Raw genomic sequence first — 27,295 nt, forward strand, 5'->3', positions numbered from 1 at the left:
CTGTTTTCCAATTTGAAAAAAAAAATCTCCCTTAAACTTCTTGTCCATACACATCACACATTGAGCACTCATGTACTACCTACAAAATGAGTTAATGTTTTGGCAAGACAAACCATATTTTGTTTTAGGAATGATACCGTCTATTTCTATAAATGGGTGGGTTACTTTTGAGAAAAATAGCTTTATGTGGACATGCTGTTAGTTGATAGGCTTTGCTGTATGGCTTCAGTTGCTACAGGGTGCTCCTCAAACATTGCAGCTGTGCCATTTCCCAGTCTCCTTTGCAGTTGTCAAATGGAGTCATTGTTCCTTTGGTATTAATTTGCCATCACATGATTTGCTGTTCTAGAGATAGCAAATTCTCAGGTAATATATATATTTCAGATTGAGGCAACATTGGTTTACAACACTGTATAAAGTTTACAGGATCACACCCTTCAGGTGTATGTTACCCTAACACCACACCCACCACCCAGGCACTGAAAGTCCTCGATCATAGTTCAGGTATTTTTAAAGAGCAAACAAGAGAAGCAAATCAGCAGGATTTTAGATGCAGAGCAGTCTAGTGGAATTTAAGCTGAATGAGCTGTGCTGTCATGGAAGTGGCAGTATCCTCTTGTGTGCAGAGGGCAGCACGACTGTAGAGGCATTTCCACTTCTCACCAAAGGGAGTTCTGGCCACAGAGGTCTTGTAAAGGGTTTCCATTTTCAGAAAGATGCCATGATTTAGTCTGGGTATTTTCTAGGTTGGTTAAATGATACTAAATCTTCAGCTCAATTATACCTAGACAATGCTTTTCAGACAGATTTTTTTTAATCTTCCTTGATATGAAGGCTAATTTTGAAATATAGCTAAGTAAGAAATTAGGCCAAACCATGAACCCAAAAGCAAGGCATGAACCTTTTTAGTTTACTGACCACAATAGTAACCTCATTAAAAAATAAAACAAACCTGAACTACTAACAATTTTTATTTTTTTTAAACAGGCATACCTAAATGAAGCAGCACTGCAAAACATTTTCTAAACCTGAACTTTAAAAAAACTTCACTCATTTAAGTCTCTGCCTCTGATTAAGTTAATTGTCTCTTGGGGAAGGGGTTGCTTAGGTATTCCAGTGTCCTGACCCTCCCCTTGGACTCTGTCAGGTGGAAAAGACGGAAATTACACACAAACTAGTGAAATCATGTATTTGTCTTTCTTTCAGGTTCAGTATTTCTTCAAGATCTTGGATAACTAGCAGTACAGAAAGTAAAAAAGTCACAAATTGGGGCAATGAGACAAAAGTGAATCACACACATGAAGAATGTGTTCATTCATTTATTGTCCGTTGTTTTAACCTGACTGAATACAAGATCAACAAGAGCACTGTACTCCTGGCAATTATTACATATGTTAGAACATGGATTTTGCACTGTAGACAACATTTAACACCAGTCTATGGGGTACTGCATTGCTTTTTATAAAGTCCAAAATAAAGATTTATTTTCAAACAAGTGACTTTGGTTTATTTCATACATTACACTTTTTCTTGCAGAAAAAAATAAAATTGTACAACTGCATAAATATAAAATTCTTCCACCATGAAAATGGTTAAAACATTCATAAAGACACAGCACCAACATGTGATGCCTCCAGGAAAGGAAAGAAGAAAAGTAAAAGAAAACGTACAAAGCAAATTAATTAGGCCTGCCACTAGCCAAAGTGACGGGCCCTCCGGATCTCATACATAGCTTCGGAACGTACTGGAGGACGAGGGAAGATGTCGAGACAGCATTCAATACAAAGCACAGCACAACCCATCACCTTTGTGTGTTTTTCTGTAGTGTCACTTAAAATTTAAAGGGCAGTTCCCCCATGACAGCCCACCCCACCCCACCCCCAGCCCCAGGAAAAAAAAAAAAAAAAGACCTAACACCACAGGAAAAGACTATGGAGTGTTAAAAATGCTCATTGATGGGCCATTATCTTTGAAAGAGCCAAACCAAACAAAAAAGTACCATGCCAGTTTTATTCCCATTGAATATTTACACCTTGGACAACGAATCTTGCTCACATAAAGTAGAAAACAGATATGATAAAACATGGCTTGAAAAATGACCAGTGTGTGCACCTATAGTACTGTACACTAAATAAAATACACAAGGCAGCAATACTTAGGGGCCAGAAACACTGCTTACTACAAGTCAGTTATGGAATCATAATTTACAGTAAAAATGGGCACGTCCCAAGGCTCAATTTTTATTTTTCTTTTGTCATTTACAGTAGAATAAATATTTTGTTGCTATTGCTACACTTTAAATTTACATTCTAACCTATTAAATGCAGAAAGCTAGTGTAAAGCATATAGATTAAGTGTAGGTCCCATACGTATGACAGTTTGTTCAAGACTAGTAGGTTTTGTTTTTGTATCTTTTTTTAATGTTTTAAATGGCTAGTGGGAAAGATTTGTGCTTGTGATCAGCTTTTAACTTCAATTTTTACATCAAAGCGTCCCTGAAAACGGTCTTTCTCACTGTACCCAATGTTCTCACCATATGCCTTACACTCAATGCGAATTTCAGTGTCCATTGTGAGGTTGGTGAACTGTACAGCCAGCAGGGGCTGCAGGTAGTTGGGCTGCAGGAGTTTGCCATAGTAGGGATAATACTGCAAAGGAAAGCCAGCGTAGCCACCCAGTCCGAAATACTCCACGTTTCCAATTTTATCCTTATCGTCATCTCGCTAAAAACCAGAGGGAAAGGAGATTTTAGTGCCTCACATCCTGGATTACTTCTTGCACTCTGTTACTCCCATAGATCACCCTCTGACAGGCGCAGCCCAACCTCCCCCAGAAGCAGATGAATTAACATTAACCATCAAAGGACACTGCTATGCTATCCACATAAGAACGAAATAGACTCAGACCAAACCAGACTAGCCTTGAAAAATGGTTATTAAAGGGAGGCCAGTCTCATTGTACAAATAGGGACCTGCAGCAACGGCCAACCAAGCATTTCTTTAGGTCAACACAACCTTCTAGAAACATCAAGTCAGAAATCCACTGGTGAGGGCCCAGTGGATGACATTTCCGTGTTATCACCAAAGATTTAACTATTTCCCTCTCATTTCCTTTCTTGGCACCTCCCTCTCAATAACCCATCAAGTATCTGCTTTTATTACTAAAGGAAACACATTTTTCAATATTTTTTAAAGAAAATCCAAGACCACAAATTTTTGTGAACTGTCCATCAAAACAAAAATGTTGACCTATGATTTTAATACACCTTGAGTACCAGACAAGCACTTATATGGGCTAGTCTGCCTTTCAGTTTTACCAATTAATATTCCAGTCAGTTGGTTAAGTTCACATATTTCTGTTTCCTGTTGTGGAGGAATTGACATATGGTTTTATTCCTGTTACATCTTTCTATTCTCTCGAAGTTTTACCCGTATACAATTGACTGACACTAATTCCTGGAAGCAGTGTTTCTTATTTCCCATATTAAGGTTTTACCTTTAACTTAAAACAGTCTCACTCATTTTTGCTCTCTTCCCCTGCACCATATCAACTTAATATCACCTTACCTTGCCAGTGCACTGGACGGGCAGGACATAAGGACTATACTTAATTAGGTTAGTCTCCAACGATTCATTCTTGGGAGGCTAGAAATAAAACCCATGTTTGGTCAGTAAGTTTGTAAACAACTTTTCAAATTTCTGAAAAACAAGTACATGGTGGTCACAGCAGGTCAAATGAAATTACAAAACACTCCAGGAAAGCAGAATGACTGACTACCCTAAACAATCTCAGAAAGGTTCATGTTGTGATTTTGCTGAAATAGAAGTGCCCAAGTCTTGTGACCACTACAATGAAGCTATGATTTAGTCCAATAATAAATGGAATTTCTAATGGTAACCCTTATGTTTTCCTCAAAGGCCCTGAGAAATAAAAGTTGACCAACAATGCCCCTTATTTTTTAAGATTATAGTAATTAGATGGAAAATTTGATTAACATTTTTGTTTCTCTAAAACTTGGGTTTTTCTCCTGAGTCATGCAAAATAGTGCCATCTTTTTCCTTCAAATGTGCCTTTTTTCAAGTAGGTTTTCTCTCTTTTAGAATTTTTTTCTTTTGGAATTTCCAGTGGGTTGCTAGAGACCTGTAATCACTGACAAAAACAATTCCAACAACAAAGTAGTAGTTGTATTGAACTTGGAGTGGAGAATTAATTTGGGGTAATGAATTAAAAAGTGGTAATGGGAATGGTGTACAAATATCACTCAATATCTTTGAAGAGAAATTATCAAAAGCAAGGTTTGAGAAAGCAAAGATTAGGATTAGTTGTCCTTTGGAAACACCACACCAATCCCTTTCATTTTGAAATAGCTCATTTATCTTGGATTCTATTCTAGCAATATGAATATCAACTGTAACTGCAACATAATGGTTTTTGCCATTGTTTTTCCAAGTGGAAAGAAGATTAACTTTCTGTTAAGATGTACATTTGTTTTTGTAAGGGATTTAGTAAGCCAGCCAGGCAACCATCCATCCACCCACTCATCCATTTTTGCCTCTACTGGCAATAAAGGAATTTGGATACATCAGTCAGTTAATAAACCTTTTCTTCTTTATATGATATTCTTTGGAAAATATCATTAATGGGCAACAAGCATTGTGGAACCACATTAATGTCATATGTGAGAAAATGAGTGGATTAAAAAATCAGATTCCAGAAATGAAGTGGTTTGTTCATGTATCTCAGTAGACAGCGGTGGATTCCTATCAGAGTGGAAAATGACACTCATAATGACAATGCTGACATGGACAAATGGGGGAAGCCATGCCTCATGGGGAAGGGGCAGGATTACTTATTAATGATGGCGGTGGGAAAGAGAATGAAAGAAAAATCTTTTATAAGAGCAGAGACAACACCATTTTTTTCCTTTTGAAGAATTATTATCTCACCAAATAGTAAGCAATGGTAATTTGCTATTTCTCAGTGATCTCAGGTAATGTGTACCCATTTATAAGTAGTGATACCAAAAGCCAACCTACATAGGGTTCAACTTCTAATTTTGCAATAAATCTCCGTTCAGGGGGAAAATTTTTTTTTTTTTTTTTTTCAAATTGCCAAACAGCTTTAAAAATATGCTGGCCACAAGAGGCTCTGAATCGTAATGTGATTACCCATGCAGGGGGTTTTTCAATTTAAACATACCTGTTCTATTTTCACTTTTAAAGCGTTCATATTATAGAATTACAGAATCATTAAGAACATAATAGAAGTATTAAGAATGGGACCATAGGACTAACTTTTAGAGTTGGACTCTACCACTTGGAATTACTCATAACATTAAAAAAAATTACAAGAATTTCCAGATAGATGCAGAAGTTTTTGGTGTTACTCTATAGACTGGGCTGCAAGATTGTCACTGAGTCTACATTAAAGCTTCCTTATACTAAGGAGATACTTTATCTAAAAGGTGAACAGTTCCTATAAAATCTATGATTAAAACATTGCTTGCCTTAGGTTTGAAACCCAGAACTCGGTTGAGCTTTATAATGATGCATGGTTTGCCATCTTTGTAGCCAAAAGATTCATCATTTATTCCAGAGCAATTTCCCAACCATTCAAGCTTGAACCTGCAGACTTTTCGCTCTCCTCGTTCATGGTTATATTCTCCTCGTTCTTTGAGTTCGCTGGGTACATCTGAAAAAGTAAACACCATTTCCACTTTGTGCCAACAATTCCCCAGCACCACTGAGAAAGAGAACTTTCTTGTCATCATCACCTCCCCTAAGACTATATGTTATTCTGCACTTGATGCATTGTCTGAAGTAAGCAAGGGCTTCTAGCAAACCATCGCTCATCTCTTCACTGACATTAAAAATGTATTTTACAAAAGCAATATCTAATACATGACCCCACACCAAAGTTTCATGGTACTTGATTATCAGCACATGATGTTTGGTCTCTTGCAATATTTTTCTTCCTTTAAATAATGAATGAGTCAGCTATTTAGAAGACTGAAGGAAAATTGGATCACTCTTCATTTACACAGGTCAGCATCAGCTTAGTTCAATGATGGACATTACAATTACAACACAAATTGAAAGGATTGTCAATAATTTTCAGAACTAGAAGTGTTTCTGCTCAGAACTTCTCGGAGCTATGCCCTTAATTAGCATGTTAGAAGGGAGTAGAAAAAAAAAGTAGTTTTCCCTTTTCAACCACCCATCAAGTTTTAAAAAAATTATCTTAAGCTGTGAATTCTTACAAGTCCTTATGCAACTGAGAAATCACATTGTTGCATTTTTATTCATATCTCACATCAAAGACAGAATGAATAATTCAAAGCTAACACAAAGTCCCCTACAGGAAACTGATGCCAGTATCAAAATTTTATCTATTTTTTAGGTTCAAAGATTATTTTCCCTTCAATTGGGAAAGTGCCTCGATTCAGTCCATCTCCTATAAGTGATTCACCCTGATTATTACTGCAAAGGGAAGATGAAAACTTCAGTTAGATTCTAATGAGGAAAGTGTACTAAAAACTTTTAAATGAGTAAATCTTTCCAAGATGACTGAAAATGGCAATTCTCTCCACATGATCACAAAACAACAGTCTGCCATCTGAAGAACGAGTTGGTAAGTTCTTGAACCGAAACCCAAGGACTGATGGTCACCTAGTAATTCAGAAAGGCATTTTGTTTTGGTAGGTGTGACACTATGTCTGGGAAACCCACATTCTGGGTAGCAAGGAGAATGTGTATTCCTGTCGAAGGCCATGCTACTAAAGCCATTCTTTACCATCAGTCATTTCTTACCCAAATGCTCAGCAGCCTGCAACATAGTTTTATTATCATTCCAACCAAGGTCTATAAAATATATTGTCCCTAAATCCTTCTTCATCAATTCATCAGTATCAGTATTGTTACAGTTACGTCAAAGGGTCATTTGGTGAGTGAAGGCCCTGTGTCCTCTGCTATAAGGGTGCGGGAGGGGGAGAGGTGGGAATCTGAAAATAGAAGCAATTCTACTTCTGAAAACCCAGGTCCGAGTAGTGAAAAGCAGAGATGTCTGGGAGTTTTAAAGTAAGCTGTTCTAAAGTAAGACAGCTTGGGGCCTCCCTGGTGACCAAGGGGTTAAGTCTCAGTTTTATCACCACTAAGGCCTGATTTCAATCCTGGCAGGAAGCTAACCCATATATGGTACAGAAGACCTCTACTGTCTCCCCCATTGCTCCCCTCAGCACCGTATTTCAGTAAATCTGCCTGTTTTGCTCCCCACTCTGTCTCTCGTGAATCCTCACCCCCCACACCTCAGGCCTATACTTCAGTTCTTCTACAAAAATAAAAATGAATATTTTTTTTTAAAAGACACCTTTCAGAGGCAGATGATAATAACACTTGAAGTTATATTGTTTCTTCCATTGCATCTGAGCTAACCCATGAATCTTCTCGCTTTAAAAAAAAAAATGAAAAAATGTGTCCTTTCAGTATTGCCAAAGTTCAGTCTTTTAATTATTATGAGAATCTTTCAGTCATTAAATGACAAAGAGAAATGGGAAATCAGGCCTAACCAGCCACAAACACCCAAAATGTGTCTACTTACTGCCACAATCTTCAAAAATCATGTTATCCTTCTGGGCTGCATCACCATATTTCTCCAGGAACCTCATTATGTTCCGCACATATGCCTCATAGCTCTTGGGGTCATTAGGACGGAAGGAAATTTCAGTCTTTTGGATCTGAGGAATCTGTGTTAAACCTAGACCAGGAAGAGAGGTGGGGGGAAAACACACATAGAGGATCATTAGCGGGAAAGCAGTTAACCAAGAAAACTGAGAAGCAGTCTCTGTGTATAAAATATATCTGGCTAATCCCACCTGGCTGAGAAAGAATGGGTTAAATTCTTACCTCTCATGTGAAACCATTTCTCTGGCATTTAGATTAAGTACCTAAGTATTAGTAACTCTCTTAATATCATATATCATATAATTCCCCAGCAACATTTCATAAGGCATTATGTCCATTTTATGAACGAAAACACTTCTTGCACAGAAAGGTCAAGAACCAGGCCCAAGGTCACAAACAAAATGGCGGAACCAGAATTCCAACTTAAGTATACTGTACACCAAAGCCTGCTATCCTTCCAGTACCCACATGCCCACATTCACAAACTACATTGCTAGCTAACATGTTGTGCCAGCAGCTTTCCCATTCCTGGCACAACCATCCATGCATGTAAGCTCTTGGGCTTCTTTATACTCCTATTTGTCAAAGAATTTATGAACCATTCCCAAAACAACAAAACCAAGAGTATTCAGTAGAGATATTTGGATTTTTTTTAACCTAAACTGGAACAATATGAACTTGATATACAATTATACTGTTTTCCAGTCCAAAAGTAAATGGTTATTCTGAGAGTCAAGTGCCAAATGGTAAAATCCAAAGTATGTGTACTTGGGGTTTTCACTCATTATCTAGCTTTTTTGATTTCTTAATTTCCAAAAGTCCCCTGCCATTATAAGTTGCCCTAGTTAGATACTTCAGTGATACTACACAGTACCATCTGGGCCCAAGGGTGTAGTCTCACAATTGCATTCTACTCAAGGGCTGTTAGGTAAAATACCAGATTCCTGGCTAAATGTGAACTTCAGATAAACCACAAATAAGTTTCTATATACATGTGCCCCATGTAATACTTGGGACATACCTGTATTTTAAACACTATCTGTGAATTTAGCTGAAACGCAAATTTAGTTGGGCCTCCCGTATTTTTATTTGCTCAATCTGGTCACCCTCCTTTGGTCCCTGTTCCTGGTCCTGTCCTTAAAGTGCTGGGCCCAGAAGATATCCTCTTAGTGTCCTTCAGAGCACCCACATCACTGTCCCCAGGCCTGTCAGACTCACAGGCGCCACTCCAGACTGGCCAAATCATAATCTCTAAGATGGAACTTGAGAATCTCTGTTTAAAAAGCTTGACGAGCTCCTGGTTTGAGGATCACTGCTTTGGGAGTGACAATAGTGACACACACATGAAGACAATCACATAGTTAAAATGGAAGTGACATTAGAACATAGTAACTACTGAGCAGCACTATGGTGAGGTTTGCAAACAGGCTTCCATCAGGGCCGGGTTAAATGGCAGTTACTTTTTTCTAGAGATTAAGGAGGATTTTGAGCTTCAAAAGTGGTTAAATAATAAGAGGGTGAGCCCAGTTAGGGGGTTGCATGGACAAGTTCTTCCATGTTTGCAGTTCCCTGGAGGAAGGGAAAGGATGAAGAAGCCAGCAAGGAATGGGAACCAGATAGAGGGGTTATTTGAGACAAGCTACTTTAGGAGTGACATTAAGAATTATCTCAAAAAAGATGATGTGGAACCTGAGGAATTAAGAGGAGAAAAGCTGAGGAATTAAGAGGAGAAAAGCTCAACAGTAAGAGGAAGCAGTCAAAGCAGAAGTATCTGAATTTGCTCATAACGCAATCTTCATAAAATGAAAACCATGTTTTAATACTTACAAGCCATAGAAAATTGTTGGTATGTTAAAGCAATCGAAATATACCCTGAACAGTCTTATTAAGTTAGAAAATTGGCATTGTGATCATTGATAGTGCTAAGAAGCAAAACCTAGAACAAAAATGATAGCTACCTGTAAAAATATAGTACACAAAGGCAAGCAAAAGCTTCCACTGGGATTCTGTGCTTGAGCCTGTCTGGTAAAGAAGGCTCAGCTAGTAGTTCTGGTTTGAGCTATTAACAAAACATTTAAGTCAAGGTGACTTGCCTAGACCTGGGAGAAGCACAGATGTAGCTCAAAGCCAGAGTTTTAGCAAAAGACTGGAGGACAGGAGTGAGGGGTGATTCTTGAATAATCCTGGAGTCAGGAGAATGGAGTCTGAGGGACTCCTCTGACACTGGAGAAGTCAGTCCCAGGGCAGCCAGAGGAATCGGACATCAATGCCTTTGGATCTGTCAGGCAGGAGGTTTGCCTATTTTAGGTATTTTGTGTATGGGGACAAAGGTGGGGGTAGGAGAACAGAGCAGTCATGGACTAAGAGAAGATCCAGGCACACAGGGTAAAACAGTGTCTCCATGCTTGTGAAGAAAACGCAGGAGAATGGGAGAGAGATAGAGGGCGAAGAAGATGAGACAGGCAAGTGTCAGAAACCAAGAAGCAGGCTGTACTCGCCTTACCTTTAGAAAGAGGGGAGGTGGGGAAGAACCAGCCAGCTACTTAAGGGATGTCAGCATGATCAGTGACAATTGTGCCACCAACAGAATGGTGACATAGCAAAATACAAAACGCTAACAAAATGTCAATGAGCCTGTTGTGAGGTTTGGAGAGTCTCGCCCAGCAAGTAAAAAAGAGGAAAATGAACCTAGAAGGTCATGTGGTGAGTAAACATGGTAGGAGCTAAATTGCAGGGTGAGCATCACACAGGTCAATGACCCTTCTGTCCTCCCCAGCACTTTGCCTCTCACTTTCTGGATGTTTCTACATCTTCCTTCCAGCAGCTGTTCAAGGCTCCATCTCCTGGATGTGTATGAGGAACGGTGACATACATTCATGCCATGCTTATCCACTTTGGGTCAGTGGTGGCCACATAGACGACAGTAATGTACAGCCTAGTGTGTAACGGGCGGTGCCATCTAGCTTTGTGTCAAACACTCTACGATGTTCATTCGCATAACCACGAGATCACCTAACAATGAATTTCTCACAATGTATGTCAGGCATTTGGTGATGCCTGACTGCACTACTCAAATGTTCCCAGAGAAAAAAGGAGAGAAGGAAGAGGAGGCAGGAATATGCAAATTGCCAACAGTTTCCAATATTAAGAGAGCAGGTGACACAGGTGAGACACCAAAGCATCAATTCTCCTCACTCACTGCTCTGGGCTATTTACAAAGAAAATGGAACTGCTAGTTCATTTTCCAGAAGCCTAAGAGCTATGGGCAAAGCTAAGTTTAGGTTTACCAAGAAACTTCTACCAGCCCATTCTTATTAGCATCTCTGTTGTCAATTATCTAAGACCTGATTTATGGAAATAATAGTTATGATTGTTACATGCATGATAGTATTATTAAACCAGAAAGAGGGAGACATAATTGGTCTCATGTCTCTTTGGAATAGGCAAAGAAACCTTAAAAATCAAGTAATGGAATCATACCAATGTCCACCGAGAGCCTGAATCCTTCAAGTTGACGATGTGAGCCCTGTCAAGCTTATATGTTATGATTAAAAAAACCGCCAAACGGAAGATGCTTAAAGAGCTTTGGCTGTGTTATGTCCAGAGTATCAGAAACTAGAGAAACTAAGACTGCAAGAGCTGAAATGGATGGTTAAGCCTCAGGTCTCATGATCCTATGACTTGCCCAGCTGGATTAGACCTTGGGCCAAGGGCTGCCTTGTGCCTGCCATTTTAAGTAATATCTTGCTTGAGGGAGCCAGGAATGACAGAGCACTGGAGCTCAGACATGTCTTGTGTACTTCTATAGGCTCAAGTTTCCCTCTGGAGTCTCTAACGGTCTTAGAAGGTGTAACTAACATAAGTTTTAGTGGTCATCCTTTTTGAGATACCCAACTTCTGACCTAAATGTTTTCTCCAGAAAAGGAGCCTACTAGGTTTGAGTAAACATCCTGCAATCAGTCCCTCTCTATAAACCCTCACTTACGGAGCCCATCACTATCCAGGAGGACACCCAACAGTCAAAGGTGGCTACTGCCTAGTTGGTATATGCTCTTTTCTCCTTCATATTTTTGGAAGGTCCTTCACTCCATCATCCACTACTTCTCTCTCCTCTCTCTTCATTGTCCAGAGCCTGCTGGCCTAAGACTTACACTTCCTGGAAGCTATCAGAAATCAGTCCCCTGGCCGGTTCTGTTCTTGATCATCTTAATTAGGAAGTTCTCTGATGAGATCATCTCCAAACCATTAGGAAAATTTCTCTTCTCAAAATTAAGTTCTCTGAAGCAAATAGATCCCTCTCAGAGGCAGATAAAGGATCCCTGACTTGATGTATAAACCCTTTAAATCATTTACTTTGCATTATCAGACTAATGGAAAGAAGATATAGAAAGGAGTGGAACTTGATCTAACAACTGATTGTTTTGAGCCCACCCACAAATTCCTCAATTATGACATTCTCCAAGGGCAATACAGAGCCCACCTTGCTGACTGGGGTTCTCAGTAACTATCTTCACACTAGATTGGATATTCTCAGCTCGTCCCTCTCTATATTATCCACATCTTAAAGTTGTTATTTAGCACTTTGGACAAGGAGAAACTGTTTGCCGTGGTAACTCCTAGAGGCCTAAGATAGCAGAATACTCCAGGAAAAAAAATCTACTCTTTTGCCTCTACTGTCTTTTGAACTTGAAATGATATTAACCAGGCTGAGCGCTATGCAACCTTGACCATATTTTGCCTTCAATTACATATGGGTTATTACTGAGGAAAGCCACGTTAAGGGATTGAAATAGTGATATGAATATAGAAACTTTAATATTTGATTTAATGAGCATGTCAACTTTAGGTAAGACGGGGTTAAAGAAAACCTTTGGGCTCGCACTTTGCTTTTTAGAATTACACTTGCCTTTCCTTGATCCCATATCTCCTTAGAAACAAGTAGAGAAAACAATCAATCTTTAGTTTTAGGTGTTCATAGCAGGAGAAAGAACAGAAAAGTAAAAGTGGAGGGAAAGAAAAGGAAGAAGAGCGAGCCTTTTTATGAGGTACTTTGTTTCCAGTTAAGTTTATAATGTGGTAAGTTTAAATTTCTAAATCTATTTGTGAGTTTGAAGTATTTTCACAAGAATGCAACCATCTTAACCTTACAACTGCTCCTCAAATGAATCCCAAAGCACAGCCGCTTGTCCTGTCACATAATATGTCCCATAGATCAGAAAGCCAATACAGCACATTCTTGAATAAAGTTCTCTTGATACAACGTTGGTGAGAAAAAAATCCCAGTCAGCATTGAGGAAAATGACGCCATTCAAGGAGCTGCTTTCAATATAGGACATTTTGCTTAAAGTCACTGTTTCCAAGAACCTCTGAACATGATTAAGTGAGAACTTAACTATGCTCCAAATCGGCATCATTTCCCATAGAAACCTTCAGGAGGATATAGGTCAGAGCACAGGAGGCAAAGAAACTTAACTCTAGCTGTGCACACAATATATATGCATATCCCATGTCCCCTGTGCAGTCCACCTTGAAAAGTAATTTCTAGTTAAAAAAAAATTGAGGGTATGATTTTACACACACAGGCATATCTATGTACACATATATACATATGTGGAGGGTGATGTATATCTCTCTATATGTACACATAATAATCTTAACATTAAAAAATACACAAATTGTCCTCCCTCAAGTGCCATTAAGATATTTATGGGGTTTGGGTTTTCATTTTGATTTTACATCTGTAGGATTAGAATCAATTTACCTAGCAAAACACAGGCAGGGGACAGGGGCAAAGCTGCCTCTGCTTTCTAGAATTCAGCAGCCTTTGCCTCACCTTGGGGCTCAGGTTCTGTTCTTGAGGCTCACCTGGGTGGGATCGGCTGGTGTGAATCTAGGCAGGGTCAGGCTATACCCTCCCACACATTGAGATTTCCTTTAAAAAGTCTTTGAAAGGCAACTTGCTGGACACTCTCTGCACCTTGTCTGAATGTTCAACAACACTGGTATACTGAAATCATCTGTCTAAGCTAGAAGCCACATGCTGGCTGAGGGCCTTTTCTTGCTTGTATGGAATTATCCTTTATTATCAGACTTTTCCCTGTGGTTGCATATTCATGTTCAGGTCAGCAGAGAGAATTATTTAGCTCAGAGGAATATATCTTAAGCAGTGTATATAACTTTACAAGGAACTACAAGGAACTACTTTTGCTATTTTGTATAGCTTAAAAGTATATCTGACCAATAAAACAGTATCAATTTTATTACATGAAAATATAGTCAAATCCCAATAGCTTGCATTAATTATGCTTTTCTATTCAAGGCCTAACTAAAGAACAAGCACTTACAGCATATTTCACTTGTCCAAATACAAAAAGATGACGATTGTTCAGTGCTCATATGAAATACATCATATCATACATGATAGCTGCTGACGTCTGCTCCTGCATGTATGCGGGAGGAGATAAACTGTTCTGATTAACATCACTAGATAAGCCATCTCTGTTCTGTGTTGTCAACTCCACAGCTTCCCTCTAGTCATGTCTGGGTTAGATGAGCCCTTGCTCATGAGATAACCAGAAGCACAAAGAATCACCGCAGACTGCAACTAGTCCAGCCCGACCCCATGGCACCCAAGAGGCTCCTGCTCTTTCCAACATCATCTTCCGTGATCTTTCCTTTGGGGATGCAGTGCGGAAAGTCCTAGTAAAGCTCCACCGCAGTTTTTCCTCACCAACACTCCATGGGATCTGCTACCTGGTTTTCTATTTATCAGAGGTTTCTGTTTACTCACTTAACATGAGCATACAGGGCTTCCCTGGTGGCCTAGGGGTTAAGTCTCAGCGCTATCACTGCTTTAGACTGAGTTCGATTCCCAGCCAGGGAGCTAACCCACATATGGTACAGCAGACCTCTCCTGTCTCTCCTGCTGCTCCCCTTAGCAGTGTATTTCAGTAAACCCACCTGTTCTGCTCCCTACTCTGTCTCTAGTAAATCCTCTCACCTTCTGTGCTGCCCCCCCCCCCCACTCTGGCCTCATGGCCTATTCCCTAGTACTTCTATGCAAAAAAAAAAAAAAAATTGACAAAAAAGTCCTAAGTAGCATAATCTTAGGTGCAGTATAAAATGAGCATACAGTTCCATTTTTCTGAGGCTCCAACACTTTGAAGTTAATCATTAGGCATCCTGTATACCCAAAGAGCTGACTCACAGGTTGTGCCCTCTTCTTTAGAAATGAAGAAATAGCAACAGAGAGGTGAGATGTTGAAACCAGTGAGGCTGGGCACACTGAAGAGTAAGAACTTGGAATTTGCAGCCTACACCCTTAAAATTCTGGATAGAAGCTTCTGGAAGTCCTAGCTGCCACCAATGATAGATTGCTCACTGTCTCAAACTCTGGAAGCAGATGGGCAGGATCCATCTAAGAATGAGTTGAGAAAAGGAAAGCGGACATGAGAGGCAGCTGGCCTGGAGAGCAGAGTATATTTACCAAGTGTGCTCACCAATTACAGATCAATGGATTTAATTGAAAACAGCAGAAAAATACCTTGCTGGCACTTTTCTCGGCACAATTCTTCCAGCATAAAAGAAGTCAAGTGTTTCCAATTAGTCTTTTGAGATGGAAATGAAAGAGAATAGTGTGATCTAATCTTTGGGGGGAGGAGGGGGAAGCATATCTGAAAATGATGTAATAACTTCTGGAGAATTCTACTTAATCCCCCTGAAATTTAAATCACAATGGCATCTACCCAAATGGATTTCAAGACAAGACATTTCCCTCTCAGAATCAAGATGACACCTATACTGCTGTCCGTCCGTGCCAGCACCACTAGGATCTGCAGGTCTTCACCCACCTTCCTCTCCTGCCTCCCTCAGGGCACATATACATCAAGCAAGAATAAGACCCTTATAAAATGAATTCTACAGCACTGAGCCATCTTACTTTAAAGCAAAACAAAAAGCCGCCCCCAACTTAAGAAGAACAAGCTTAGATGTTCATACCTGTATACCAGGAAGCAGGGCAGCTGGGACTCTGCCCAGGACCCACGGTGACACACAGTGACCTTGATTTCATTCCACCCGTGCTTAGTGAGGGCATTTGGGGAAGTACAGTATGGTGGGGAAGGGAGACTTTCCATTACATGTCGGGGCAGGCAGCAAGGCCAGCAGGGTCAAATCAGGTACGGGAACTGCTGAGTGGGAGCATGCATGGCGGCAAGAGTGCAGGGGTCTCCGCTCTCTCCTGCACAGCTGACCCTCCTCTCCAGATTGAGCAGCATTAACAGGAGAGAAAAGAAGCAACTGACCACTGCTGAGGACTTTCCTAAGAGGGTCTCCCCTGGAGAAAAGCTTGACAAGGGCTAACTCAAGTGTGTGTGGGTTTTTAAAGGGACAGGCTTCAAAACAAATACAATATTGTTAGAGGAAAAATCTTAAATGTGTCCCTTAACACATCTTCTCCCAAGCGCGATGTGGAGAGCTAAGATTCTATCACCTGCTGTATGAGATGTAGCTCACAGTCTAGAGAATTCAGTTTCCAAAAAGAAGAACTTGGACTAGCAGAACGTCAGGCTATAATAACTGAAGTGGCTATTTAGTTAACCTTCTTTAAATGCCATTAGTACTAGATGCCTAGTACTATAGGCAAACCTAGTACCAAAAGTACTATTCACTTTACAAGTATTTGTCATTTCGCTCAGTACAATCTGCACTGGCAAGAGGCAGCTGTCCAGCCTGCCGTGACTATGCAGGTGCCTCTTTTTCTTCTTTTCCTAATAAATCTGTCCTTTTAAAATGTCCAAACAAACCAAAACCAACCATTTATAATCTCACTTAACCCTTATAGGATAGTTTACTTTTTAAAAAACATAAAATTGAGGCTGGGTGGGGATAAGCAGTATATGGAATGGTGGGCACTGGACAAAACTCCAAAGGTTCTGCTGCTTTTCTTTCTCAGGAGAACTTTATTGTGGGACTATGTATAATGGCTTAGGAACTCAGGGGTTGCTTTCAGATTTAGGTCAGGCACCATGAAAGTGCCACTAACCAGTCATGTTTCAACCTAATGTCTCAGCTGAGGCCTTGTATGTTGAGAGGGTAGATCTATTCCAATATTCCAGAAATACCCCATATCAACATGTTATAAGAACATCTTATGCATTACTGGCCACTATCGCTCAGGTCAAGAAACTATATGTACATGTTATATTCGTTTTTCCTTAATTCTACTTCCATTCTGTAATTCAGCCCTTAAGACTGTCATGTTTAGCCTATCAGTTTACTCAGTATTATAGACATAGGAACTGAAATGTGCTGCATCATTACAACGGATTCATTTGACCACATTCACACACGTTACTTAGAAGAGCTCAAATCACGAGGTTTTCCAGTGAGTACATGCAGGTTGGGTATGCATTCATGCCTCAAGTTCAATCTTAATATTTTAAATGACAATCAAAGTCTTTCACATTCAGTACGTTTATTTGACTTATATCCCCAATTTTCCCTCTTTAACTGTCATAAAAATGGAGGCTTAGAGATACTAAGTTGAAGCCAGGTTCTTCTTGCACATATTTGATCAATCTGTGAACTGCTATTCAAGACCACAAATTCTTACAATTTCCTCTGACAGATGCAAGGGGAGGTGGAGGTAGGCTGCCTCAGAGCCTCTGGGACATCCACAGGTGGCATTTATGAGCACCAGAGCTCTGCTGACCCACCACCCTGCTTGGAGTTCACTGCTATTTTCAAATGAGTGCCAGGCCCCTTGGCAAGGCAAGGGTGAAGGGAGCTTAGCCTGTGACACTCTCCTGCTGGGGTGACGGGTGAGGGCATGAGGAAGAGGAAAGACAGATGAGCCCAGGGAACAGAAAAAGGCAACAGGGAGAAGATGGAGGGACTGGGAGACACTTTTCTTGTGACTCAGACCAGAGGACAGGAATGCATATTTCCAAGATGAGCCACCAGCATTCCTTTGGAGAAGTGACGGTTGGTCAGGTCAGTCCAACTGCTGTGAGGACACTAAATATAGGTCCCAAGAATGTGTCTTTTAGGAAGGGGCTGGGAGGAAGTGGAGGGAGAGAGGCAGACAGAGAGGGTGTTGCAAGAACCAAGCACCTCAGCCAGTAGATTCCCTAAGCAAGGTCATTTTCGAGGTCAAGGTCCAGCACTTTGGCGATTTCATTTTGAAAGTAAAATTTCCCTCTCTACAAAGGACATGAAAAATTTTGATTTTTATTAAAGGCTTATTCCCCAAAGTTTTTATAGTCAAGGACCATTTATTAAATGTCAGAAACAAACAAACAAACATGTTTGATTCCGTGGTCACCTTGGACTTCGAGTGTGAGAATTATACTATAAGGTGGCAGGACTGAAGAACAGCTTTCCAGTGGCAAAAAAATACCAAGATCTACACAAATTTAAATTACAATGACTAATGTTATCATAAAAATGTTACAGAAGAGAATGTGAAAAACAAACCCTGCTTTATTGTCACAAAAGCCAGCGTACAGTATATTTCTGTATCACCCTAGCTCTCTCTGTACACACCAGAATCCTCGCTTCAATCTCTCCAGGAACCCGCCTCTTTTGGGAAATAGCTGGACACTGGATTATTAGGTAAATTTATGTCATTTTATATACTTACACACTTTTTTTCCATTTCCCAAATTCTCATGACCTCAGCTTATTTGGAAGTATTTTGGGTTTTTGTTTTACAGTACAGGGTCTTCGACTTGGGGCTGAAAGACAACGTTTGCCCACTCCATCCACGTCATCCCTACACTCAATAAGGAGGTGGATAGAATAAGTCTGCGATAGGTAGCCACAGTGGGTCAAGGCCCCTCGAGGCCATAAAGACAAGGCTGTCATCCACATAAACCGTCACTGAACCACTGCCCAGGGGAAGCGGAGAAAGGGCACGTCATTGCACCCCTAGTGGCAGCCTCAAGGTCAGTTATAACATGAGAACGTGGAATTACGCAACGTTCCTTCTCTCACTCTAGGTCCTCCAGAGAGTGATTTTTAGTAGATCCAGACAGCTGCACTGTCCTGCCCTTCCATTAGCAGCAGGCACAAGGGCAGTGGCCCTCCCCTGGGGCTTCGGAGCTGGTGTGGACCACACAGGTCATGCTACACATACAGCACCCAAACCACCGCAGGGGATTCACATGGCATTTTGCCTTTTTCTGCGATAATCTCTGTGCAAAGCCAAGTTGTCAGAACTAAAGGAGATAGTTATTAAATGGCAAAGTGGGTCCAGAAAACCAGTCAATTAGCCTCCTATTAAACAAGCATATAAATTGTGAGTGGTATCAAAAGAGAGTGCCTTTGTGTCAAGGTCAAATGAGACAATAACAAGTGGGGAATGGCCCTCTGAAGTCATGGCTCTTCTGCCTGTGAGTAGTTGGTCAGTTCAGAGCTTCTTGTCCCTAAAAATATGTTAATCTTTTAAAACAGGAGCCAAAGTGTTCTTTTAATGTATTTATCTGAGTCACAGTGAAAAATGTGTTAGTGCTGGAAAGGCCCAGAGATGGTCCTGCTAACCAACCCCTTGGGAATGAGGGATGAGGTGATAGACGCCATCCTGGGGTGTCACACAGCTGGTGAGTGGCAGGCTTGGGGGAGGACCAGGCAGAGCTGTGAAAATAAGATGTCTGCAACCTCCAGAGGCTCTGTCTGCAATGCGGGCAGGGATCTGGCTGCAGCAGAGAGAAGGGCCTATTTTCCCTACATAGTCTTAGTTTAATACTCTACCCCAGACAATCATCACAAGAATTTCTTCTCGGTTGAAAGAGTAACACCCTTTTTACCTCTGAAAGAACTGAATTTATTCCCACTTGTTTTACCTGGGGGGGCCACTCGGTCCTGGTAGGTGGGCTTGAATTCACTGATGGTGAGCAGCATCACTTGGATGGTTCCAATGAAGATGCCAGCCAGGCAGCCATAAAATATTACGTAGAAGAGAAGGATCTTAACTGCAGGGAGAACACATAGAAACAAAAGGCGTGATGCAACCACAAGCTCAGCATGCAGGGTTCATCTCTTCCCCCAGCTGGTTTTTCCAGTGCCTCCAACATGGTTGAGACGATAAAACTCGCTCCCAGACAGTGGGGTGAAAATGGGGAGATGGGCAGACCTTCACTAGAGTGAGGGAGGGTGCGTGTGTGAATGTGTGTGACTGTGTGTGCATGTGCATATCTGCGGATGGTTACGGTAAGAGGAACCTTAGTTCAGTTAGAACTAAGAATCTTTAGGAGCAAGTGCAGTCCCTAAATTAAAAACATTTTTCACGAAGATCACCAATAAAAGCTGGGGCTATATATGGGTGCTTATGCAATGCTTTTCAAATATGACAATATGCTCCCATAGAGACCTGTGTTTTCTTCATTTACTTGTCCCTTGACATTTGAATCTTACAATTCAAGCTCTACTGCTTCTCCAAATGCCCGGATGCCTGAAAGTGTGTGTGCTGAGAAACCCAAGGACACTGTCTCCTGCTCTCACCCCATCTTTGATTTGTATTACTAAGTGCATGGTCTTTCCCTTTAGAGGAGCCAAACACATGGAAAGAAAAAAGAAATCTGCGAGTGAAAACGGCAAGCACGTTTCACTTCACTCTTCTAACTGGACCCAAAATAACGACAGACTGGGTAGGTCCCATTTTCTTTTTCTCACAGTGCATAGGATAACAGGATGGAGGCTAAAGGCTGAAGTAGCTGCAAAAAAAAGATGCAAAAACAAAACCCCACAAAGCCAATAGACTGGAATGAGGCTATCAGTTACTGGTTTACAAGGATTATCTCCCTGATTAGCAGCATAGTAACAGGCTGTGCTAGGCATCGCCTGGCAGCCCTGTGCCAGCCCAACAGCTCGATGTGAATGCAAAAGTGAGAACAAGTGGACCGTAAGGTTATCAGGCCTGAAACATGACTGCACAAAGAAGCCTTAGGTTACTTCTGCAAACATCCAGATCTTATGCATTAAATGTCGGGTCCTTGGGAAAAAGCTACAGAACAAAAGCATTATTGAAAAGAAGTGTGTCCATGTGTGCATAGGGTGGGGGGGGCGGTGCATAGTGCTGCATGATGAGCTAGGGTGCCCTCCCCCATACATGTAAACGCCCAAAAGCCTTATCAGCAAGGAAACTATTCAGGGAAATCATGCTGTGGAGTTGTTAAAACAAGTCAAACACACATAAAACCACACCAACCTGTTTTATCATAATCCTCTATCAAAAGCAAAAAAAAAAAAAAAAGGAAAAAGGCAAAGACAGCAAAGATAAGGAAAAAATGGGGAAGGCTACAGCTGCCCAACTCAATCAGCGCCTCCCAGCAGGAGAAGGGTTAAGTGCTGCATTCTGTATCCAAGCAGCAGTAGGCAAATGACAAGACTGTGACGTCAACAGATCTGGAAAATTTTTCCAGAGAATGCTCCTAAGAGGTGCAAGAGTTGGTAGAACACCGTCAGAAGAGACTGGTGAGGGCCTGTTATATCACTGTCCCCCACCTCATCTTGGAGCTCTGAGTTTAACCGGGTTTGGCTCTTCTAACCGGGATGTTTTTATACTCATTCCTTGGACTTCAGATACCTAATTCTCACAAGGTAAAAAGGTACAGAATTGAGGGCACAATTTGCAATACAAATAGAGCAATGGAAAAACAAGTCAGTCTGCATGAAACCTGATTGAATTTAAGATGCAGCCTTTCGGTTCTGCCTGTCACTATATTCTAACAGACCGAGAGGAATGTTTGTCTTTTGCTCTGAGATGTTTCTCAGTAAAACCTCCCCAGTTACTATAGGAAGGTCACCTGCTTAAAAAAGAGCATGCAGGAATGGGGGGGCCTATGCTAGGGGTTCAGAGACACAGGCCACCAGCAGCTGCTCAAAAAATTTTAGAAAAAGGAAAAATTGTACCAATCAGCCAGGGTGGCACAGAGTATAAGCTTTAGAAGCATTTTTCTTCTCTTTTTAAAAAAATACAAACAACATAAAGGTTTCCCAGGTAGGAAAAACGGAGTACCCTTCAAAGGGTCACAGGCAAACAGACAAAATGGCATCTGGGCCCAACGGTAAACACAGAAACCTACCAATGCCTCTGTTAACTTAATAAAAGGTGGAAAGCACAAGGTGATTTGAGTGCTGCGATTTCTCCAGCAGGTGACAGGCAAGGCACCTGCATCCATCTTGGTGAAAATTTACCTATAAGCAAAACTGAGCCAAGGGCAACCTGCCCTCATCCCAAGGGCATCATGTCAGGCCTAGAGCTGGGGAGGTGCTATTTTCTCCATAGGAGATGAAATTTTTTTTCTGCCTAAAAGAGGCTGTCATTTCTTAAATTTCCAGAAAAGAGGAGATATATATTAGCACAAAACAAAAACTGGCACCTGCACCTTAGAAAATGGAAGGAAAGAAGAGACAAACACCCTTGTCCTGGTGTCCCAAATTCATTAATCATTGTATTGACACCTTGCTGGATGTGGTATTAGGACACAAAAATTAACACTCTCTCTCTCTCTCTCTCTCTCATGCAGGTGCTATAACATTAAATGCTGGCTTAAAAAACAAATTGTTCCATGTAGCTTTATTCTCTAAAACAAATATTGTCCTGAGACTGGGATGAGGGAAGGGATATATATTTTATGAGGGGGGAAACACTGGAGGACAAATTTCACTGTGTGCATGCACCTGGCCCATAACCAGAAAAGGGGGCTCATTCTGCAGCACCCCCAGGCTCCGGTCTTCACTCAAGTTATGAGGAGTTGCTAGGAGATGGCTCCGCCTGGAGATGCTCACCCTACACACACCCTGAGTTCTTTGGGTTTCCCCTTCTACATAAAGAAAACAAGGGAGCTTCCTTGATATATGAGAAACTATGGCAATAATCCCACCGTAGGACACAGTCTTCCCAAATCAAATAAAACATAAAATAAATGCTAACGGCCTTACTTTAAGGACCTACAATTTTCCTGGCTCAGGGATACCTATGCTTCACAGTTGAAATGAGGTTTCACCTTGACTATCCTTGAAGTGTGATGCATTATTAACCCTTTACTTTTCAATCAAGGGAGACTCACTACAAGCTGCAATTTCTTTCTTTACAAAAATCATATATTCCAGCTCTTTCCATTTCAAAATGTCAGCCAAGCACCATTTCCCTGACTCATTCTCCTGCTGATGCCCACAGATCCTCCCAATCAGAAACACTGCACCAGCCCCTATCCTGGGCTCCCTCCGTGGCTGCAGCGGTGGTGCTGGTGGTGTAGATGATAATGGTGGTGATGATGATATTAGAGAAGGAGGAGGGGGTAGTGATGCAGGAGAGGGGAGTTCCCTCCCTCTCTGCCTTCCGCAGTCACGACTCTTATACATTTGCCTACAACTCTGCCCTTCAAAATGACCTTTTTTTTTTTTTAAAAAAAAAAAAAAGCAAACCTGTCAGCCTTCCGGTGTAGTGAGGCAGAAAACAAGTAAGGTATCTAATTTTCAATGGGGAAAAAAAGAATGTCTACCCAGCTAAGCAACAGGCTGCCCAAAATCATTTAAGATGAGCTGCTACCGCCTTTGTGCCATTTATTTCTTAGATTAATCCTTTGCCATAATCAACCCAAGCGACTGATTCTGTATCTTGTAGACACGGAAAACAACCGCACTTTGCCTTGTTTCCGGAGCCAAGGCCCAGAAACGGGAATTCTGACATGGAGCTTCCTGGGCCATTTCTGGACTGTGATGTCTCCAGGGAGAGGTCATGGGGGAAACTCTTGGGCATAGCTATGAAAGACTGCAGTGTGGATGGATTCTCTCCCACCCCCAACCCCCACCTCGTTTAGAGGGACATGTTTAGAGTAGGAGAAAAGGTGTTATAACCCACAACCTCGCCTGCATTTGATTCCATTACCCTCATGGGGTTCTCTCAAAGCCTCGAAGCTCATTTTTCTAGAACTTGGAACTAGACTGAAGGTAGAGGGTTATCTGGTCTCCCAGAGCCTGATCATCCCCAGGAGGAAAGGGTTTAAGCGATGCTCGGGTAGATTGCAAATAACCAAGACCGCTACAATATTCAGAACCCTCTGCTTGAATGCTACCGCCCTCCACCCCGCACCCATCTCGGGGACTCCGCAGTCCGCACAGAGTGACAAGCCCAGGCCGGTGCGACCTGAGCAGGGCCCACCGCCCTAACCCCTTGGGCCCTCGCCAGCGCGCTGGCTGCGGAGGGGTCCGTAGAGCCTGCAGAGCCTGCGCAGGGGATGCACCGCCTGGAGAGCACCCGATGCTGGGGACCAAAGCTGGGAGCCCTGTACTTACACCAACTGCCACCGGTCCTGCCCAAAAACTCCTTTTTCTCCGAGTTCCAGATAAATTTCTTCCAGCTGCCTTCCTCCTTGGCTTTACCGCGGGCCATGGTGACGGATCAGCAGCTGCCGCGGGGACTGAGGGTGGGTGACTCGGCGCGAGCCCTCACGTCCTCTCCGGCGGTCGGTCCGCGCCCCTGGTCTGTCTCTCCACAGGCTGCACCCGCCGCTACCGCTGCGGCTCTCCGAGTGCCAGACGCGCGGCGGTGCAGGAGCAGGGCAGAAGCTGGAGGCGGAGGCGCAGGCGGCAGCGGGGGCGGAGGGAGGGGGGAGGGACAGCGCAGGCTGGGCGGCTCCGAGACCCGCACCTATTGGTGGGCGCGCGGCCGCTCCCGGGCTCTCTTTGGTCCGCCGAGCGCGCCTCTCGCCCTAGGGGGCTCAGGGGCTCCGCGAACCCGCAGCTGCCACTCCAGCTACCGCCGACGACGCGTGCTTGGCCCCCACCTCCTGTGACCTCTGCGGAGACAGGCAGGGGGCAGGAGAAAGTCAGAAGAGAGGACGGACAGACGGACGGCCGCCCCGGCACGCGCACGCACGCCGAGAGCCGAGAAATTGGCTGAGGGCGCCCGCCCTACCTTTACTATATACCGCGGCGCGCAGGCCCGGGGCCCCGCCCACTAGCGACCGGGACAGCCAATCCGCAGCGCGGGGGGCGGGGCCTGGGGCCCGAAGGGGCGGGCACGGGGCCGCCACAAAGGAGCCGCGGCGCGGGCGAGGAGACGGCCTGAGGAGGGGGGCGCTGGGAGAGCTGGAGAAAAGGGCGAAGAGTGAGCCGGGAGCACTGCGCAGCCCCGTCCGGGCTCCCGGCTGCGGGCGAACCCGCCCCTTTCGTAGTGGGGTGCCCTGCACCTGCTTCGCCCTGCGCCCGGTAGAGCCGAGGACCCTAGCCTTGCAGCCCTTGCTGCCCGCCTGCGCTCCCGCCAGCCACCCCGGGCCTCTCTCCGCTGCAGATCCCCCCGCTACGCCCGGGCGGGGTGGGGGGAGGTCATTTCGGGACGCCAGTTTGTCGGGGACTCTGCCCTGCCCCGCCCCTCCGCTCCTGCACCTGCCGCCCTCTCGGCGCTCCCTGCCACTGCGGTTGCAGTTCCGGCCCGTCGCTCTCTTCCAGGCCAGCACAGCCGGCAGCCCCGGCTCCTGACTGCCTGACTGTGCTCATTGTGGGCGGCCTGAACCACCTCAAGCAGGACAATTGCCAAAGCCACCCAGGGCGGCAACTTAGAGTCCTAGCTCGGAAGGGGTGGGAGGTGTAGGGGGCCAACCAACCCCGCACCCCCGCCCTAAACAGAATAGTTCCATAGGAAGCGAGCCCACTGCTGGGCGCCTCTCGCCAGTCTGGACCCCCCTCCCTCGCCCCCGACCCATGTCTACACGTGACCCAGTCGCTGAGGACTCTCCTAGCTCCCCAGTCGGTGACCGGTATGCTCACTGAATTCTTTTATGCTTCCTTGGGGATACCGACCACTTTGTTCTGCGGCATAATCTCTGGGACTAAAAGGGATTGAGGACACCCAATTCATATGGCAAGTCATAATGGGGTAATTCTCTGTTCTCTGTCCCCCTTCTCATCCCGTATCCCCTGTTGCTGAAAAGCCAAACTCCTTGGTTTCATCTCCCTCTGCTGAGCTCCAGAGCAGCTTCACACATCCCTCTCAGGGCAGTGACACAGCAGAAATCCTAAGGGGTGCCTCTGCAGACACTGCAGAGAGGCATTAATACCAGGGGACAATATAGCCCATCCTGGAAAGAGATTTCCCGGTCCCAGAGCTAGGAATTACTGGTACTTAGATGCTGGTCCTGGCAACCTTTCTAGTCTTCAAGGTCAACCTTGCAGATTTAAGGACAAGCTGGAACTGATACAGAATAAGCTCCTTCTCACTAATCCTTCTCCCGGCCCACCTGCAAAACCTGGGCAAACCTGAAAAATCCTGAAATTCAGGGGGAAAGCGGCCACCCAGCCCCAGGAGGCTTGCTCCACGCAGGGCTTTGTCAAGGGCAAGCGTGAGAACAGTGTGTCGAGAAAGGAAGCCACCCCCTGCTTTGCCCCTGCAGTGTTTATGTTGGAAAAGGCTCAAATCAGTGCTAGAACTGCAGGAAGAGACTGCACCTGCAGATATGATGCCCCTGGCCAGCAGAAGTTACCTCTTGGAGGAGTTTCCAGCAGGACAGTTCACTGGGAGGGGCATGTGTTCATGGAATGCCCACTACCTGTAAGAAGAAAGAAAGCTTGTGTGCAGCATCAGCAAAAAATGAGGGATGTGAGGGAAAGGTAGTGTAGGGAAGGGACTTGAGGGACTTGAGGAAGGGAATGGTAACATCACCCACTTTTTGATTTTTCTCTTTCCCAGTGGAAATGTGTGGTAAGACAAAGTATGTGGAGAAGGGTCACAGAGATAGATTTTTTTAAATTAGAATCCCCAGTTTTTTAAAAAACAAAAAACAAACAAATAACAACAGAGGAGTCCTACTTTAGCTCTCCAGGGCTGTGGCAAATGCTGAATAGACTAATCCTGTTTGGGGCATGGATGAGCTTTATCGCTTGGGTTTGTCCTGCGGTCTTTCTCTGAGGGAATCTTCCCCCTCAAGTTTTAGCTCCCCAGCTTTGCTCATTCTCCCTCTCCTGCATGTCAGCTCTTCTCAGGTTCTGATCAAGTCCTACTAATGCATCTCATTCAAAACCAGCCTCCTCAGGCTTCCTGGAACCTCTGTGTTGCCACCCTGGTCAGTGATTGCTGGGGCAGTACATGAACTTAGCCCTGTGGAAACCAGATTGCTCTCTGGAACTCACCTCAAACTCCACCTGCTCAGCTACTCTAAACCATCTAGGATAGTCCCTTCTATCTAAGCAGGTCATCACAGAGAACCACCTGGTGAAGAGAAAGACAGCTTGGCATTCACGTGCCCAACTTCAGTGCTTGCTAGCTCTGTGACCTTGGGCCAGTCACATGCTCTCTCAGAACCTTTCCCTGAGTTGTAAAATTAGAGTGATACATTGTTGCAGGGATTAAATGGGAAATGTGGGAAAGCGCTAAGCACAGTGCCTGCTGCACAGCAAGAGCTATTAAGCAGCTAGCTTAATTAAAATTAGCTGTTTCCATTTGACCTTGTCTAACCTTGGGGCTGTTGCAATGACGTTGCCACCTTCCCCCACCCATACCCACGGGGTGCCAGGACTTTTAGTCCCCTTAGAAGGTCACCCTGACTAATTCCCCACCCTTTATGCCACCTTTCCTTGCTTTCCACTGTGCTTCCTGCTCTATGACCTCCTCTAGC

General features: G+C 43.5%; 2 protein-coding genes across 3 annotated transcripts in view; one reads left to right on the forward strand and one right to left on the reverse strand.

Annotated features, from left to right (window-relative positions):
• The window catches only part of NME7 (NME/NM23 family member 7), a 184,551-nt gene extending 183,059 nt beyond the window's left edge, over positions 1-1,492 (forward strand). For both annotated transcript variants that reach the window (XM_037506532.2, XM_054693494.1), the window contains exon 12: positions 1,207-1,492. In XM_037506532.2, coding sequence (XP_037362429.1) covers positions 1,207-1,239 — 33 coding nt within the window. In that variant the 3' untranslated portion in view covers positions 1,240-1,492. The remainder of the gene's footprint in view (positions 1-1,206) is intronic.
• ATP1B1 (ATPase Na+/K+ transporting subunit beta 1) lies at positions 1,307-24,282 on the reverse strand. Its single transcript, XM_037506533.2, has 6 exons — positions 23,979-24,282; positions 19,523-19,651; positions 7,597-7,752; positions 5,507-5,691; positions 3,567-3,644; positions 1,307-2,723 (listed from the first exon to the last, which is right to left on the reverse strand). The coding sequence occupies exons 1-6, from the start codon at positions 24,073-24,075 to the stop codon at positions 2,460-2,462; spliced, it is 909 nt and encodes a 302-aa protein (XP_037362430.1). The 5' UTR covers positions 24,076-24,282; the 3' UTR covers positions 1,307-2,459.
• Between the last annotated feature and the right edge of the window lie 3,013 nt (positions 24,283-27,295).

The sequence above is a fragment of the Talpa occidentalis genome, unplaced genomic scaffold (genome assembly GCF_014898055.3).
Source record: "Talpa occidentalis isolate TD23 unplaced genomic scaffold, MPIMG_talOcc4v2.1 talOcc4.12, whole genome shotgun sequence".
Classification (NCBI taxonomy): Eukaryota; Metazoa; Chordata; class Mammalia; order Eulipotyphla; family Talpidae; genus Talpa; species Talpa occidentalis.

Bases quoted from the DNA above. Each gene is read 5' to 3' on its own strand.
- ATP1B1 (XM_037506533.2), bottom strand. From the start codon at position 24,075: ATGGCCCGCGGTAAAGCCAAGGAGGAAGGCAGCTGGAAGAAATTTATC. The intron at 19,652-23,978 runs GTAAGTACAGGG...TTCTCCCTGCAG, and splicing joins CAGGACCGGTGGCAGTTGGT to TTAAGATCCTTCTCTTCTAC. The intron at 5,692-7,596 runs GTAAGTAGACAC...TTACTTTTTCAG, and splicing joins GATTTTTGAAGATTGTGGCA to ATGTACCCAGCGAACTCAAA.